Source organism: Cynocephalus volans, chromosome 1, assembly GCF_027409185.1.
Source record: "Cynocephalus volans isolate mCynVol1 chromosome 1, mCynVol1.pri, whole genome shotgun sequence".
NCBI lineage: Eukaryota > Metazoa > Chordata > Mammalia > Dermoptera > Cynocephalidae > Cynocephalus > Cynocephalus volans.
Genome location: NC_084460.1, coordinates 276,211,898 through 276,231,128, shown reverse-complemented (window position 1 = coordinate 276,231,128; position 19,231 = coordinate 276,211,898). Strand labels below are relative to the sequence as shown.

Below are 19,231 nucleotides of genomic sequence, written 5' to 3'. Positions count from 1 at the left end.
AGTAGAATTGAACATTTTTTCAAATTGACCCAATTCCAGGAAAAAGTAAAATATAAATTAAAGCTCTTATGGTATAGATAGTAATTTCTTAATTTTCTTCATATCGTAAGAAGCTTCAATTGTCTACCCTAATTCTATAGTGAAACAAAAATGTGTGTTGCAGAAGTGGATAGAGGTGAGAAAGAAAAGGTAATTAAAATGTTAAAAATTTAAGGAAGATACTCAGCAAATCTTGAACTGAGAACTTTCCCCTTATCTATCGCCAGACATCGGATGTAAGATAGGTTTTAGAGACACTGAACATGGCTAGTGTGGCATTAACAATTTCAAAACAATAACAACAATAAACAACAATAGCCAAAACTCTCACTTAGAAGTTTTGTGCTGTATTTTTCTCATGGTTCCATTATCATGGTAAGCAGAGGACTGAGTGAGCTTCAGAATTATCATTTCATTACTTTTATGGAATGGTCCAGTGATTCCACTTAGGCATCTGGTACAGAATGTTGAAGAGTGCCAGAATGATGCCGTGGTGTAAGTTACATTGCTTTGTATGCTCTCTGAGAGGTAAATTTGTTTTATTCCTCTGGCTTGTGTTCCTTTGTTCCCAAGCAATCTGTGCACAACATTGCATAAAGTGTGTTAGTAAAGCAATTATAAGGACATGTGAAGTTTTATAGCCATAAATTAAAACTTACTGAGTTTTCTAGATTAGTTTTTAATAGATTCTTCCTAGAATGTGTCATCTTAGTGAATAATGTATCATCAGTTAGTCTCATTCTGATTATGCATCTAGTAGACCATCATCAGGGAATTGTCATGTTTGTGATAAAGTGCTTGCTCAAATAACAATTGATGAAGCAAGTGTTTAGAGGAAACAGAATAAGTTAATGCTTATTAATAACCATACGTGCAATTTATGATGGAATGTAAAACATAGCTTTAATTCACATTAGCTTGCCTTCCAAGACCTACATTATTCCTACGAGGGCTTAATTTCTTAATTAAAAGAATTAGCTCATCCACTCTTTTGTTAATCACATGTTTGTATGTACTTATACATATGAGGGGTCTTCAAAAAGTTCATGGAAAAATTGGTACTATCTTTTAATTCTATTTTTCCATGAAGTTTTTGAAGTGCCCTTGTATGTTCTATTTTTATATCAAATGCCTAACTCTCAGGTGGTAAAAAGGTTTTAAGTTCTTCTCAAATGAATTTGAAAATATTAATAAATTGAGTTCTCAGTACAAATATATAAATCAGCAGAAATGAACGGTCTTACTTGAATATGGTGGCTTTTACTAAATGATGTGGCTTTATGAAAAAGGCCATACAAGAAATGGCATCATATTATTTAATTACAGGCTAACTGTAGCTAGCTACTTTACATTTTGACATTATACACACTAAATTTACACTTGGCTAGTTACCTACCAGACCCTTTTTTAAAAGTCCAATTGAAATGGCCATTGCAATGTTTCCTAATCATACAGTGGTGATGATTGTGCTTAACATGTCACTTAAGGCACTGAACTCTCCAAATACCAACTCTCCAATACCAAATCTAGCCTGTAGAATTGGTCATTTATTTGTCAGTGCCAGATACTAAGACTAAACATAAATGCTTTAAATAAGTGTAAGCTTAAATAACTCTTCACTGTTAGCTAACTTTAATAATTTAAACTAATTCTCAGTTAAGAAATCAGTAGATAGATAATAAGCAGTATGGACATTAGTAACTACAAATGATTATTTACTGACATTGCAAAAGAAAGTTTTGTAAAATTTTAGAAACAAAAATGACTGTAAAATTTCAAATTTTGCATTATTTATGAAATTGATGTATGCTAAATAAAGAACACAATTTACTCACAGAACTGTTGTGGCAGTATTTCATTATCAAGTATTACAAAGGTTGTTTATGGATAAAAATGATATTTGCTATGTCACAGGCCTGCATGAATTTCAATGACAGTGGAGCATGTGTTACTCAGTGTCCCCAAACCTTTGTCTACAATCCAACCACCTTTCAACTGGAGCACAACTTTAATGCAAAGTACACATATGGAGCTTTCTGTGTCAAGAAATGCCCACGTAAGTAACAGAATAAGAACAGCCAAATTAATTAGATCATCATTTGAAAATGAAGGAATTTCGTGTAAGTTCATTTTACTTTGAAACTTGTAACTATATCATAAATTACTTTGGGTGTGGGTCCTATCACTCTCATTTCATAAATAAGAAAATTAAAGCTCAAAAATTAAAGTGATTGGTCTAAAGTTTTATACCAAAGGAGTGACATATTTGATGTTAGAGTGGAAATGCTGTTGATTCCTAAACTCTCTTTATTTTCACTATTCATCAATTTTTTTGCACATCATGCTGTTTCTCAGAAAAGTGATCAGCTAAGTGGCAGCAAGTTAAGGTATGAATAGGGTCTGTTTCTCATGAGAATGAATTTTTACCTAGAGTTATTACTGATTATTTATTTATACTAGAATTAGGGCATTGTAATTTTAATATCAAATCTAAAAATAAAAAAAAAACAGATATAAAGGTTATGTTAAAGGCTCCTTAGCAAACTGATAAGTCATCCTGGGGATTCAAAATGACCAGCTTAACTTTCACCAGTTTTCAGTATAATATCTGTCTTGATATTTGCTTGAGTCAATTTCTTTGCTTTGAGTGACCAATGAGACATTTACTCAATGTTTTACCTATTGGAAAGGCTGAAAAAAAAAGTCACTACACTTATCCACAAACTCATCTAAAAGAAGACTCTTCCATCTATACCATACAGATATCATGGCTTTCTTCATTTGGTGTGTGTGAGATAACAGGAAGTATAAGGGACATGGAATTAAAGTGACTATGAATTGCGACTTTGCCCACTTATTAGTCATGTGATTTTAAATAAATCCTTTAGTTCTCTATTTCCTCCCCTTTAAGATGTGGATGGTAATTATCTTATCTTTTCTCTCACTTCTCTAGAGCCATTATAAGCATCAAAGAGATAGAGTATAAGGATCAGAGCAATAGCATGTAAAAAGAGTCTTTAAAAACACAATTGTAGTCATTATTCTTAAACACTTTTATATTGATTAAAAGAATAATTGTGCTTAGCCTTCTTTATTTATACATACTTAACATGCCTCTGAATTAGTATTTTAAAGTCACAGACACACTAACTCTAGGACAAAAGAGATTTTCCATCTTAAATACTTTAAAATTCAAACCAATGTTTTTGATCTAGTAAACCTCTTATCTAAAAATCCCCCTATATGTCACTATCTACCATCTGTGGAAAACTGGGGGCTTAAAAGTATTGTGGGATAGGAGTAGATGATTATGTTTTCCTTTTCTAAGACAAATGTTCTCTTATACTACTCTCTTCAAATTATGGTGCTTTCCCCTATGACAGTCAAAATTACGCTTTTTTTGAGGTTTTTGGTGCTTTCCCTTTTACTCAAGTCCTGAGGTTGAAGGCTAGGGGTTGAGCTATAGTGTAAGCAGTACTGGGAAAATCTGAACTAGGAAATTCCCCTTTACTTTACTGTATTCTTTATAGTGGCTCATCTGAAGGCTCTCAACTCCAGGCTGTGGCTAAACAGGGAGAACGATCTTGTGAAATTACATGCCTGGTTTACATTAGATGTGGTAACTCACAAACATCCTTTCTTGGATTAGTTTATGTATATCAAACAACAAACTAATTTAAGACACTTCATTGTTTGTCTACTGTAAAATGCAAGTCTCTGGTAGGCCTTGTTCATAAGGCTTGGTTTGCCAAACTGGAGCTGTCCTGAGAAAACAAGGACATTTAGCTTCTGGATATAGGCCCCTAATCCAAAATTCTGAAATCCATAAACTCCAAACAATCTGAAACTCATTTGGCTTCAGGACCTGAACCTAACTGATTACAGGATGAATTATAATCTTTACTTATTCCACTCAACATAAATTACCGCAGAAATGTGAAAGTTTTTAATTGTAGAGTGTTGTCCAAGACCTTGCAGAAAGGGTGCTTACTTAATATATAGCACGAGGGTACTTCAAAAAATTCATAGAAAGATTTGTATTATCTTTTAATTCTATTTTTCCACAAACACTTTGAAGTTCCCTCGTATACGACCTGTTGCAGGTTGAATTCCCCTGAGAAAGAGGGTAAGTTACTAGGGAGTATTCTCAAAAGCAACACCTGTGGGGGAAGGGAAGGAAGCAGGATTGGTCTTCGATGCCATCTCAGCAAGCTTCCTCTTTTGTGGTGGATGTTAGCTTGGAATACAAAAATCTTCACACTTCGTGCCCAGTCCCATGGATTCATACATATTCCTGTCCCCTGAACTCCCTTTATTCCCAGATTTTCTAGTATTTTTTCTCCCAGGGCAAGCCACTGCTTGGGGATCCATATATATATTCAGAACTCAGGCCACTTCTCTTTCCACACAATGTGTGTTGTCAGTTGCAATATCCAGAACTATGCCCTTTGGTAAAATTTTCTCTTTCCTATGTCTTTTAAGCCACTTCTGAGTGAGGCTGTGGGGACACTGTCATCCATTTTCAGCTTGCACTCACATATCAAGCTTAGTTTTTGTCCTCCTTTGTCAGCTTGTCCTAAGTGCCCTCTCTTGGTCCCTGTGCAGCCATAGGTATGAGCTGAGTGAGAAGTGTCAGCAAAATGGTAGATAACATGGAGATCTGAGCCACCTGCTTATGTGGTTTACTTGTGCTTCTGCCTCTGTTCACCTTCAATCCTAAACGTACTGCTTCAGTTTTACATTGGATTGCTGCTGGGCCTGCCCAACATTACGATATTATCGTCTGACAAAACCTTGTTCATGATGTGCAATTCTGGCTACGGGGTTAATCAATGACCCATGGCTAGGTGCTCCTTCTCTATCAGCACTCAGAAGCGTGTCAGGAGCTGATTGGTAAATGGTCTACAATCCTATGCTACAGATAGCGTGGCATAGCTCTAGCAACCTAGAGGTCTCCTATGATTTTCTAGTTGGGACATGTCATAACTCCAGATAGCATATTGCCCCATCATAGATACTTTCAATATCATAGAGTCTCTTATGTTTCATAGCATAAAGTAATAGAATTGCTTGCACCACAGCCTGGACCTGCACTGTATGCCTTTCTTGCTCTGGGCTCCCTTCAAAGCTGAAAGCTTTCTGTACCATTGCATACTGGGCCAAAGCAGTATTTCCAGGCACGGAAAGATGCTGCCTTCAAAACCAGAGTGGCCTAGCAAGTATTGTGTTTTCCCTTAATTGTGGGAGGCTCTAGATGCAGTAGTTAGTCCTTTATTTCTGAGGGGATATTCTGGCATATCCCAGATTACTGGACTCCTGAGCATTTCACCCAAGTGTTAGTAGTAAGATGTTCCTTGTTTATTCAGTATATCTTTCCAAAAGTTCTACCCTTTCAAATTTTATTTTGTTCCTTCATATAAAAATAAGAGAAAGTTTCTGTGCCACTCCACTGAAAATGGAATTTATTAAAGCTTCATTTGTGTTTCATGAACTTGGAATATTTTTAGATGTCAAATTTACAGCATGACATGAAATGAAGTGGAACTATTGGAGAACACAAACTAAATGTTATGTTGTTTCCTAACTCTATAAAAGAAATCCACTCTATCTTGGGAGCAATTCAGGGTGTGGAGCAGTAGCCAAACAAGTATTAGTTGTTGACATGTACTGCCCTTGGATTTGAATGTGGATGGTCAGAGATACTATTTCAGGCTGAGATATGTAAACGAAGTTGTTTTAGGGGATGACTGTATGTTATTAATTATGCTAATCATTTTAAAACTCTAAAATATCTTGTTTCAGACCTCTTTGTTGAACACTAACATTATTGCCTATTTTACTTTCTTATAAATCAGATAACTTCGTGGTAGATTCCAGTTCTTGTGTGCGTGCCTGCCCTAGTTCCAAGATGGAAGTAGAAGAAAATGGTATTAAAATGTGTAAACCTTGCACTGATATTTGCCCAAAAGGTGAGTGATAGCTTAAACTATTTTGGTTAGAACAGTGGCCTATATCAAGGTTTTTCATTAATTTGTAATAGGCCAATGAAGTCGGCCTCCTAGAACACACCCACTCCTACAAAAAAATCCTTCCCACACACACTTTCTGTGACTTTGGACAGTTCCCAAAGTATCAACTGTCATAGCAGTGTATATTATTTATTTCAAATTATATCTACTAAAATGGTGCAGATAAAATTCAGGGTTAACTTTGATAGGAACGCAGAAATAAAGTTACATTTTATTCTATCGGTAGCAAATCTCAGAAGTTCTGTACAAAACAAGGGTTCACATGGTTATTTAAGCCTCATAACACATATTGGTTGCTCGGCATTGTATACAAAATAATCTGTTAACCATAAAAGGGAACACAAAGGAACATGCAATATGACATTTACTTTCCATGCCTTAAAAAATATTTCGAAAGATAAGATATATAAAATGGCAAGGAAGTCTACCATAAATATTAAATAAATTTTGAAGATAATTCATGCTATAGAATTTTAGTGGAGAGAGAAATCCCTTCCAGCTGTGGGTGCTCAGATTTCTTACCAGAATGACACTTAAATAGGACAAAAGTAGAGTCCAAATCTCCTGAACATCATTAAGCTTTTCAAAGTATGAAGGAGTGCCTTAGAAATGTGCAAATGTCAAACTTACTTTTAGGCTACATTCTCTCTCTGTCTTTCTCTCTTTAATACACACACACACACACACACACACACACACACACACACACACACACGCATTTTTTGTTTTGTTTTGATTTTTTTATGTAGAGCCTCCAGAAAGCATACATAATATTCAATTTAGGTGTAAATATTTAAATGGCTCTTGACTTTGGTTGCATTCCACATTACTACTCTTTGTTTAATATATATTCCCCATTAGACTAGTGTTTTTAAAATTGCAGGTTGTAGACCATTAGTAAGCCATGAAGTTATTTTACCAAAGTGACCAGCACTTCAAATGTATTAAAAATAATATTTTAGAGTGATTTAGAAAATAGGTAATTCTATGTATTAAGGGGAAATATTGATTGATGAAGGTTTTGTTTCAGTTACATATGTGCTGTATTTGAATACTGGATCTTGATACAAAATATAATTCTTACAATGAGTCATTGTCACTAGACTATAATGCAGGGACAATATTTTAATGCAATAAATGTTGAATGAATAAATGATTGTATTATTTATTGGAAAAAGTTGTTTTTTATAATGTTTTTTATTTTATAATGAAAACATAGTGCTATTTTTAATGAAAATGCAATGATTTATAAGTTTCTCAACCCCCCAGCTGTGAATCTTGTTTCTACAGCTTGTGATGGCATTGGCACAGGATCTTTGATGTCAGCTCAGACTGTGGATTCCAGTAACATTGACAAGTTTATTAACTGCACCAAGATCAATGGGAATTTGATCTTCCTTGTCACGGGTATTCATGGGTCAGTATTAAATTTTTGTACAAAATTATTTTACAGAGTGTAGGCAAAACTGAGATTATTTAGCTTTGTCTGTTCGATTCCTCTTGACCTAGAAAAGTTTTACTTTCATTATGCTCTTCACCAACAAAAGCAAGGGCCAGATTTCACCAGCAGTGATAGTAAAGTACAGTTTTGAGATGCACCCACATTTTGAGTTTGGTGACTACTTAGGTCTGAAAATATAAATTTGTGTGTAAGTGAAGATGTATTTGCAGTGCATTCTTCTCAAATTCATAGTTTCAGCAAACTTGACTTACATTTAGATATGTTCAGGGAAACAACATTCATGGGTGTGGTGGGAAGTTTCATTCAGTTTGCTGACTGATTAGGTAAAGACAAATAAATTAATATTCCTTAAAAAAATCTCACATGAAACAAGTCACTATGTTTAAATTATTCTGAGCTGCATTCAGAAATTCACTTTGTCTGCAGCATTCTTTTTCTCTTTTTTTAGTAAGTTGGAAAGTTAGCACTACTGTAAGAGATCTATTACATGAATTTTATTTTGGTAATAAAATTGTAACATTATCTGAGCTCCTTCATTACAGAACCACCTGCTGGTTTTAACTGGGAAAACAACCAAATTTGCATTCGTTAAATTGCAATAAAAATGTCAATATTTTTACTTTATATTTTATCTGTTTGTCTATATTACTACTTAATCCCTAAATATTAGTGCTACAGGCTACAGATAAAGAATATCACTCGCATATTTCAATTCAAAATCTTGCTCTGAATATATATCACATTATTTCTAGAAGCAAAATAATTTAACACATTATGAATAAATATGTCCAAACAGGAACAGCTAAAGAAATAGAACAAAGTGTTTCTTTCCATTTGAATAAATTATTGTATATATTATTGCATGAGATATCTCTTTACCTTAAAATGTAGATTTTAATATGGTCCCATGTCAGACCCTGTAATAGTATGTATGTACTCTCTGTCCCAGATTTGTTGTGTTTGGCCCAAGAAATACTTTTTTAAAAATTAAGACTAAGATTCCTAACTTCTCTTTAAAAATATGTAGTCTTGGTAATTCTCAACCCACATGTCTACATGGCAACAATCTGTTGGAGCTCGGTAGCACTGACCATGTTGAGAAGGGACACATTTAATCGACTTTCCATAGTCCTGCTTGCCCTCTGAATCCATTTACATTGTTGCTTTAGCATCCATGGCCCATTCAGTAGGAGGCCTGGGTCAATACGTAGTTGCAACTTTATAATTTAATGCATATATGACATTTGGTAAAGCAATATAGCCACATTTAACTATTTTTAAAACCAAGTATCACCAGGAATGAAAGGTCATATCTTCTTAGTAATATCTTCTGACCACTTGACTCACATTGCCTGCTTCCACATGAAAATAATAAATGAATTATCCTCAAGCCCATGAGTGTGGGGAATTATTTGAAATCATGTTCTCATGAATTGCATTACATAGGTGATTTTTATACCTATCAGGCCTAAAATTTCTCTTTTATGTATTAAGCATTCAATAATTTTGTTTCAGTTCTGACATAAAAGTTTTAAATAATATAGCCTACCTATATGTGTATTTTAAAGGAAAAAAAGAGGGAAGTAATGCATAATAAAATATGTACTGATGGGAGTCTGCTCAGCTTTTACTTATAATGTAAGTTTGGATTTATGAGAAATAAGATTAGAAGTCATTCTGTGTAAGAAGTACAGGGAAATAAAGAGCAGAGGAAGGGCTGACCACTGGAATGGAAAATAACTAAGTAGACATATTTCTACATAACACAAGGAAAAGAGAAAGAACTTTCGTTTAATTTGGGGCAACATGACTAGGGAATTGCACATGGTCAAATTATGACTAAGCATGAAGTTGACATATATGAGATTCTCATGTCTAGGACATTTTAAGGTTTTACAAGACGTGAAGCAATCCTTTGCTGTAAGAGACATTTAACAGCCTTGGCATGGGGTTGTTACTAAAAGCCTATCATACTCCCCAATCTCTATTACAACTGAAACACCTCTAGAAAGGTCCCAACTTCCCCTTAGTGGAATGCTACCATCCCCATTGAGAACCATTACAAAAATTTTGTGATAGTAAAAGGATTACAAATGAATAAAATTGATCTGTTAAAATTCCTACAGGTAAAACTTGGGTGAGAAGGTTTGAAAAAGTCTCGACCTAGTGAAGTTCAGATTCAGTTATTTTAGTCCTGGTTCATTATTGAACACACTTATTGAATGCTGGATTTATACTGATTATAAAATGATTTGACATATCCTCATTCATGTATGGCCTAGATTACGGGAAAGTTTAATAAACACAAAAAATGGAAAAACGTATTTCAAGGGACAAAAATATAGTGCACAGTAGGGGACCATGCATTCACAAATTTATGGAAAGAATATTACAAAACTTTAGACTAACTCAGACTTTTGAAGGAGAATGTGGCTGATTCAACCAGGTGAAAAATGACTCACAGAAAGTCAGTTCACATGGATTAGAGGTAGAAAGGGAAACCGAGCTTGTCTTAAAAATAAGCTCAGAAAATAAAAGTTAGACTTTCTATGTGGGTCACTCGATCCAGACTAGACTGGAGTCTGATTTGCAGCCCCACTGTGGACAGCCGGCATCGAGTGGGTGGCTTCTTTTTCATGCCAAACTCTCAGTTTCCTCCAGTGAAAAATTAAGAAGTGTATTTATAATAAATACCTATTTCTTTGGTGGTTGTGATGATTAAAAAAAATTTTTTAATAATTCAGCTCAGTGTCTGACATATTGTAAAACATGGATAAATGGTATAAAAGAAAAAGGAGGATTAAGGGAGAGAGGGAAAAAGAGAGAGCAGAACAGAGAGAGTGAGAGAGAAAGAGAGAATGAAAAGCAATAGAAAACAAAGCAGTAGAAGAAGGCAGTCTGAAAGCAAAATCTCAGCGACTATGCCTAGTTTATAATACAACATATTGTGCAAAAAATGTTATTTTAAAGTTTTGACTATAGTCTTTTATAGACCATTTTTCAAACCAAACAGAGGCAAATTTTCTTTTAAGACAAATCATACTTGTTAGTTCAGATGATTATTTGGCCTTAATCATGGCCCTTCAACCTGGAATATTTGAAGTTATAATTAATAGTATTGTGTCCCAAGCATAATATATAAGGGATTTTCCAGGACAAATATGAGTGTGAAGTATGATATATTCCTCATTCCCATTCTTATGCCAGCTTTTAACATATATTCTGAAGCCTTTCCCTTTCATCTTAGGAAAATGTGGATATAAAGTTAATTCAGTTGACTTAAGGCATCTTATATAGACATCTTATATACATACAGGTATATACAGGTATGTTCATATATGTAGTGTGGGCGTGTTTGTGCACGAAGACAGAGAGAGAAAATAGAAATTTTAAAGGTGAATCATATGAGGTATTGTAAACAGAAAATACATAGTAAATCAAAGAAATGTTTTACCTTACTTAATTCCCATTACCCTCAATGTTTTGCTAACTAGTTTTTAATAGGATTGTGTGGTTTGATTAAAATAGCTGAGATATTTCTTTAAACTAATAAAAAGGCAAAATAATAATTAAATGAGATTATCCTGTTTAAAAAACAAGCTTCTGCAGAAAATAAATTTACTTGCAATTTGTCAATTAAAATTGTAATATATAAAAGAGCTCAAGAAAGTTAATTAACCTGTTTCGTTTATAGAACAATAGTGCCATTTGCAGAAATAGAGAGAGGCACTCATTTCCATTTTAAAATAGGAACCACAGGCAAAGCTTAATGTTTAGAGTTATTGATAGGAATATTCCTCTTTCATGTTTTGTCCTGTTTGACTGTTCCTGTGTATGTGCTTAGAGTAACAAAAATGCTCACCAAATAAGCTGTGACACAAGAAGACACTGGCAAGAAAAGGTTTACATGATAGACTGCAATGATAATAGATGACAGAAGAGAGATGATAGGTTTGGTGACAAAATAAAGTGATTTCAGTGGAATTGTGAAAATGTTTCTTTCTTTATCCTGGAACTTTATTTTGGATCACCAAACACAATGACAGGGTAGACATAATGTTCTTTTGCATGGCTCTGAATTTAGGTAGGAAAGTTCCAGATTTTAAAGTACTATGGATTTCAAGTTGCTGGAGGATGAAACTCCCAAGAGGTACTTTGAAGTCAGTAAGTGGAATTCTGTCCACTTATTTTATGAGAGTCCTGAATCTCTAAAATTAGTTATATAAAATTTCTGTGGTCCATTGAGCTTCATGCTAACAGTCCAGAATTCATTTCATTCCTGGAAACCTGGAAGTGTTCTTAGTAAAGGTTTGGACTGACCTCATTATTGTGTGCTTGCTCTGAATTTTGAGTCTTGCTCAATCAAGCCAGGATATTTGATTATGTGACTCGGCCTGTTCTAGACACTGCTTTTTGTCAAAGAACAAATGTTGAAAGCTCATTCTCCTACTGCAGAGCTGATATTTCCTCTGCATGAAAAAGTCTTTGCACAGTAAAGACTGAGGACAAGAAGTTTTCCCACTTGGTGCACGTAATTTTTGGCTTCATATTCATCAAAAGCATAGTTATTTGTTCCATATGTCTTTACTTATAAATAGAGCATGTTTGCAGGAATATTTAATTTAGACATTAAGCTTTTGAGAGATAGTCGTGTGACAGGGAGCAAATTTTAATCCACAGTTTATGTGTGAATTATAAAACCAACACAGGGTGGTTCCAGAGGTCAGGGTTGCTGAAAGTGATGGTTTCTTCAAGGCTCTGATGCTGGGATAAATAAATGCTAACAGATTCAGACGCAAATTCCCAGGAGAAAGGCCATATGCCTAACTGTTTTTTAGGGGATGGTGTAGTACCTTGATTGATAGCCCTGTTAAAACTATATCTAAAGGATCACTGTATCCTAGAGGTTATTCCTCATGCAAAAATAAGGTTCCCGTAGACTGGTAGAACAGCAGATGTCCACAGCAAGGACAAAACTCATTTGATTGCTACAAATAGAAACATACTTCTAAGAAAGCCTAAGTTCATTCTTCTGAAAAGGTCTGATCTCTCTTGGAGATGTGGCCAATGAATAGAATTTAATCTTTCTGTAAAGGATAGATATTAAGATGAGGTCTCTACTCACCCAGGATAGCACTAAATGTCTTTTAATGCAATAGAACTTAAAAAAAAAAAAATACGATGTATTCCTTAAAAAAGACGAAAGTATTGCTTGATTTACCAAGACAAGTTTGGTATTACATTTATGTTTGGCTTAATATTCAAGCATGCAATTATTTCATCTGGTCTGTATGTTTTCCCTGAAAAATATTTTCCTAAGATGAAAATTTCTGAAAAACAGTATCTTAAATATTTAATTTTCAAAGATATTTTATGTTCATTTTCTAGAAAAACAGACATCTATATATCAGTAGCATTTATTACAAAAATATGTTTATGCATTAGGAGGTGGCACTTTTAAAATCCTTGAGATTTATACCTTTTAAGTATTATGAAATTTGTTGTACATTTTGTTTGCAAATGTTAGTATAACTTATATAGATGGAAGCAAATAGTTCCTGTGTTACAAAAGTGAGTATCAATACACTAGATAGAAACAAGATGGTTCTGTATAATCCGTATGAAGATCAACGTACAAACAATATTATGAATATTATGTAAAATCACAAATAGATAAATGTAGAGCTACAGAAAAAAAAAAAAAAAGCGTTGACTTCACCTGTGCTTGTTTCTATCCTTCTTATGAGTTACAGGTGTTATTAGCAATTTAGACTGCTTTGAGGATCCCAAAAGCCAATTGTTCTCACCACAATATAATTTATTTCCAGACTGTATTTTTTTCTAATTAAGAATAAACTTTTAAAAGAAAATGATTCATACATGGACTGGCTGTCTTTGGGGATTTCTTCAGGATAGTTGAAACTGAAACATTCCTGTAGATCAGAATAGCGTTTGATGAAGAACTCATATTATGTGTCATCAAAATTTCCTAAAAACATCTATCAATCCCTCTCCACATATAGCATAAAACTATTTAGACAACACATCACCATCTTTCCTTTTGCTAATTAAAATTCAATGTGAATGAAGTAATTATGGTCACATTTCTCATATTTTCACTCCATCAAATTTTAAATTTGGCTGCATCTCTTTTTGATTTTCCAGAGACCCTTACAATGCAATCGAAGCCATTGACCCAGAGAAGCTGAATGTCTTTCGGACAGTCAGGGAGATAACAGGTAATTTCTTAAAGTGCAACTGTTGTGCTATGAACTATGTAAATTTTGATGTTTTCTTGAAGACATCATGTAGTATTAGAAGCAGCAACTCATTTTTAAAGCAAATTCTAGTTTGTAAAGACTTATGCCATTTTGAACAATGTGTGTCTTACTCCTTAGTTTTCGTGCACATTTTGATAGCCCATGGATTTAAAAACCTAAATATCCTTGAAATTTTGATGTTACTGTTTTGCCAGTGTCAACTGATCTTTGAACACGTGTCTGTATTTACATTTCCCAAAAAAGTACTATGTAACATGTAACATTTTTTTAGTACATATTTATTGAGCATCTAATATGTTCAAGGCTGTTATAGTAGATGATATGGAGCCCATAAATATGAATCAGACATGGATTTACCATCAGAGAATGTAAAATCCAATGAGGAAGGTTATATATGTACATAAATGGCTTAGAATTCAAGGTAGACACCGATGTCATAAGTATACGATAAAGTGGTGAAGGATAAGCTCTTTTTCTCTTTATCTAGTCAGACTACATTTTTTTCATTTACAAGAACATATCAAATTGAATCACTTAAATCTTTTAACCTATACAGTTTTGTGATTCCATATGTCTGATAAACATGAATTTTTGGTGCTCATTATTTTGATATCAACTGTTTATTCAGTTTTGCAGCACAGAAACTTTGGGTAGGGCACTCAATCTTGGAAGAATAAATATGTGATAGAACTCTTTAAAAATAGAAATGTTCACTGCCCTTTCCTTACCTCCCACCTCTCAACACGTTTTAATCATATTTCAAGAATAATCAACACTGCTATGAAGACATGATGTTCTGATTTATTTTTATTGTCCTTGTCATTTGTAGGTTTCTTGAACATACAATCATGGCCACCAAACATGACCGACTTCAGTGTTTTTTCTAATCTGGTAACCATTGGCGGAAGAGTACTCTATAGGTGGGTGTATACGTTTAAAATTGTAGGTCTCCCAAATTTCAGGAGTAGAATCATGTGTACATTAACTCAAAACCATTGGTATTACTGACTTATTGATTCTGAGGATATCATGTTTCCACCTTAATTCCAAAGATTAGCTCAGTGAAAAGACTCCTGATGATGATATAAAGTATACAGAATACATAGTTTGCATTTTCAACTGCCTGTCACTTAAATACAGCATTAGTGTTTTGAAGGTATAGAGTGTATGATATGAATCATAAAACGGAAACTTCTATTTGATCATATGTTATAATAAAAAGACAGAGTTGGGTGACTTGGTAATGACTTAGGTAACGGGATAGAAATCCTATTTTGTCAGGAGGCTTTGTTTTTGTCTCTGGTGCTGTCATTTGAACCATGCACCATAGGGCTGATGTTTCAGGAGTGGGTGTGTCACTCTATATACAATGCTGGTCAACAAACAAATAGGAAAATTAGAGCTAAGAAAAACATTGTTCTAAAATTCTAATTTCAGTATTTTAAATTCACATGATAAAGATAAATAATGTAGTCTTCACTATGCCACTGCATTTATTTTAAGTTTATCTAAGATTTCATGTGTATGAAGTTCTTATTAATGAATGATTAGAAGTTGATTTACATGAGACTTTATTTAATTGTGTGTTTAAATCTGAAAGATGTCTAAAATCAATACTATCATGAATACTTTATAATAGTGTTTTATAGAAAATACATAGAATTTTATTATTAAAATCTAAAACAGGCATATCTGTAAGAGGTTTTAGAAATGTAAAGGGGAAAGGAGCTTAATAAAAAAGGATAGTTGAGAGAAACAACCTACCTACCTGCTATATACAAACAACTTTTAGTATCCATTGAATAAAATGTTTTTAATTAGTCAAGGCATTGTGCTGACATAGTAATCAACAACTCAAGTGATTATTTAGATGGGAACAAAAACGTAAGAGAATTAATTTCATCTCAGTCTTTATCACTGATCATCGACACATGCGCACACATGAAAAGCCAATATTAACAGAAAAGCGTACTTAACAGAAAAGTATACTTATAATTATAAATGGAAAGGGAAAACTTTTATCTCTAAAATGTAAAATAATGTTCATTAGTTGATTTAAATGTAGGAAGCATACTTATTCATTAGAGAATTGTAAAAAATAATTATAAAAATGTGGACTATGTTGAAATGAAAATAATTTTCTTGAAATGATAATTAGTTTACAAAGAGTGGTTGGTATTTAACTTTTAGAGGAGTTTTCCCCAGCTGTCCAAGCCTTCTGAGTACTTTTTTAAAATTTTAGTTTAATTTTCTTTTTTCTTTTTAAGTTCTAATATTTCCTAACCTTATTTACACATTCTTCAACTATTACCATTCTTTGGTTTATTTATACATTAAAGCTAAATACCTTTAGTCATTTTCTGCAATATCTACACTCTGAAACCATGTCTAAATCTATTATGTAGTTACAATAGAATTAATGTCTTACTTTGGGTAGATGAACAATCATTCCGTAAACATTTATTTAATCTTAAGTACAGAAATTTATTATTGAGGAACTTAAAATATGAGCTGGGGAAGAGAAGGCAGTGAGCAGTTATTTCAGTGATATATATAGAGAGAGATAGATAGATATTACAGATAAATTGTTAATATTCATAATTCTAAGAAATGGACATTTTCCTTTTGGGAGCGAAATTACTACTTTTAATACTGACAGTATATAGTATGAAAAGAAAAAATAACATTCTGAGCACATATTATTGATTCAATCTCCATTATGCTCCATTAATATTCTTTTTGTAGTAAGATGTGACATTCTTATTTTACTTCAGGAATGCATTTCATGACCAGAAAATATTTATTATTGTTTTATCCCTTCTTCTTCCCCTCCTTTAGTGGCCTCTCCTTGCTTATTCTCAAGCAACAGGGCATCACTTCTCTACAGTTCCAGTCCTTGAAGGAAATCAGTGCAGGAAACATCTATATTACCGACAACAGCAATCTGTGTTATTATCATACCATTAATTGGACAACACTCTTCAGCACAATCAACCAAAGAATAGTGATCCGAGACAATAGGAAAGCTGAAAACTGCAGTAAGTACATTACCCAGATATTTAAAACATAGAAACTTTAAAATTTTTCTCCCAGTCTACATTGGACCAAACAATTAAAATTAAAAAAAATAATAAAAATAAAAAAAATAAAAAAATTAGGTCAGAATTGTTACCCTCTTATCCGAACTTTTAAAAAAGTGGTGATTATTATAATTAACAATATGGTATAAAATAAACAGAATAAGTGAATTTTTCTAACATATCACATGTGTGCAGATTTTGCCTAATCTTAAGAACCCTGTTGAGGAGATTTAGATTCATTAAGTCTATGTGGAACCTGGGCATTTAAACATCTAATAAGCATCCCAGGTATTTCCTTGGATCCAATCAGTTTGTGGAAATTTACCTTACTGAATTCTCTGCTGTTTGATTTCAGTGATTTTAATAAGAGAGTTTTGCCATTTGGAGTTGGTAGGACAAGTGAAGATATGTTTTTCTGAAATGTGTAGAAAAATCTGTTCAAGAAGCTTACTATTAAAGAAGTTTTATTGTTCAATAGGAAAATTCATTTTATAAGTGTATTTATATAGGCATGCCATTATCTCTTTTTTCATTTATTTTGCTATTTATTGATCCACTTCATCACTTTTTCATTGCACCAAAGCAAATGATGTTTTCATAGGCATGCGGCTGTGCTATTTCTATCTAATACATTCAGATTCCAGTGATTAATACTTATTTTTTCCCTGTTTTTCTACTGAGTACTATTCCAATCTACATCCTACGAGTGCCACTACTATGCATGTAACTATCTGACTTATTTATGGTAAATGCCAAATAAAAACACTTAGAATTCAAATGAGTTTGCAAATACCTATTTTTGTTCTGGGGATAATGAGTCAGTCTCTCTTAAAAGGCAGGTTCACTAAGAAAAATTTTGCTCTTAGGTGTTTTCTTACTTCCTTGATCTCACCTTCGGAACAATCATAAAGTACACATAAATGATGATTGAGTTCCTTTGTGTGCGTGAATAAAGAGAGTGTGTGTGTGAATTTATATAATTTTTTAAATTATGAACTCTTAAGAAACCAACATGGTTTAAGCTTACTGAGTTAAGTAGCCACTGGATTAATTAATTTATTAATACCCCACCTTGTTTCCAAAAGGGTTAAACACAGCTCACGCTAGCAATTTTTATAAAATATAACTTATAATTTATAAGGAAGTCAAATTATTTTAGCTCAAAAAGCTAATATCATCTACATTTCCATCCTTAAAAATATTTTTCAGAGAAAGGAAATCTATTGCAACATAAGGTTCTAGCTTTGAGTGAGCTTAAATTTGTTTTACATTCTTATGTTCCATATAGAATCAAGAAATATAAAATCTAATTATGTATCAAAATATACATGTTCATATTGAATGAGATTCATCCTTTCATTTAGCCTGGATTATTTCCTTCGTTTCATACATTGCTGATTCCTGACAGAAAGTTTGCTTTGCTTTTTGTCTTTTAAGTTTCTTACTTCATATTTCTATGTATGTGTGTATGTGTTTACCCCAGACCAAGTAGATGATTCATGGCAGTAAAATAGGATCTTTTTCAACACTGATGTATAAGTATTTCCCTAAGTTAGGGTTATACTCTCCTTATTTTCTACTTCCTTCAAAAAAAAAAAAAATAAGCACGACTACCTTTCAAAGATAAGATTTAACTATGAAGACAAAAAAAAAATTTTGAAGAAAAACCTTAAAGAATCAGAGAGAAACATTTCTTTCTGACACAATCAGTTTACAAATCCTACAAACATTCATATTTCTTTTACCTTTTTTATACCCAAACAAGAAAGCATATACAGAAAGAAATTAAATGTAGAAAAGCAAGATGGGGAAAAAAAGAAAGATTTTAATAAACTATATAATGTTATTCCATACCGCCTAAAAACTTTTACACTTTTCAAACAACTGAGAAAGAGTAAATAACAATAATAATAATAATAATAATAATAATAATAATAATAATAATAAACTAAAAATCTAAGATGTTCTTATATTTTCAGTGTTATGCCTCTTGGACTGAGTTTAGCCACTTTTCAGACCATGAACATATTTTCTTGTTCTGTGCACTTGGAGTTGACTTTGTAGTTTGGGAAAGAAATGAAGCAGTTGGGAGAAATGTAGTTTTGTGGTGCTATAGTATAAAATCAAGCATATCATTTTTCATTTTAACATCTTAGAATAAATATATTTTGCATGAAATCCATTTATCAAAATTTAGACTTCAGTCTCACAGCACATTGTATCCATGAAAATCCCATACACTTGTATTTTCAGAAATGTAAATACCCTGTAAACTTGACCTTAAAGACGCTGCTGCTGATGTTTACAATGAGCCCGTAGTGGTTCCTCACATATAATTAA

General features: G+C 33.0%; 1 protein-coding gene across 3 annotated transcripts in view; it reads left to right on the top strand.

Annotated features, from left to right (window-relative positions):
* ERBB4 (erb-b2 receptor tyrosine kinase 4) overlaps positions 1-19,231 on the top strand; it is a 1,081,647-nt gene that overhangs the window by 770,828 nt on the left and 291,588 nt on the right. For all 3 annotated transcript variants that reach the window (XM_063078433.1, XM_063078424.1, XM_063078415.1), the window contains exons 7-12: positions 1,954-2,095; positions 5,895-6,008; positions 7,359-7,485; positions 13,696-13,769; positions 14,641-14,731; positions 16,650-16,849. In XM_063078433.1, the coding sequence (XP_062934503.1) occupies positions 1,954-2,095; positions 5,895-6,008; positions 7,359-7,485; positions 13,696-13,769; positions 14,641-14,731; positions 16,650-16,849 (748 nt within the window). The remainder of the gene's footprint in view (positions 1-1,953; positions 2,096-5,894; positions 6,009-7,358; positions 7,486-13,695; positions 13,770-14,640; positions 14,732-16,649; positions 16,850-19,231) is intronic.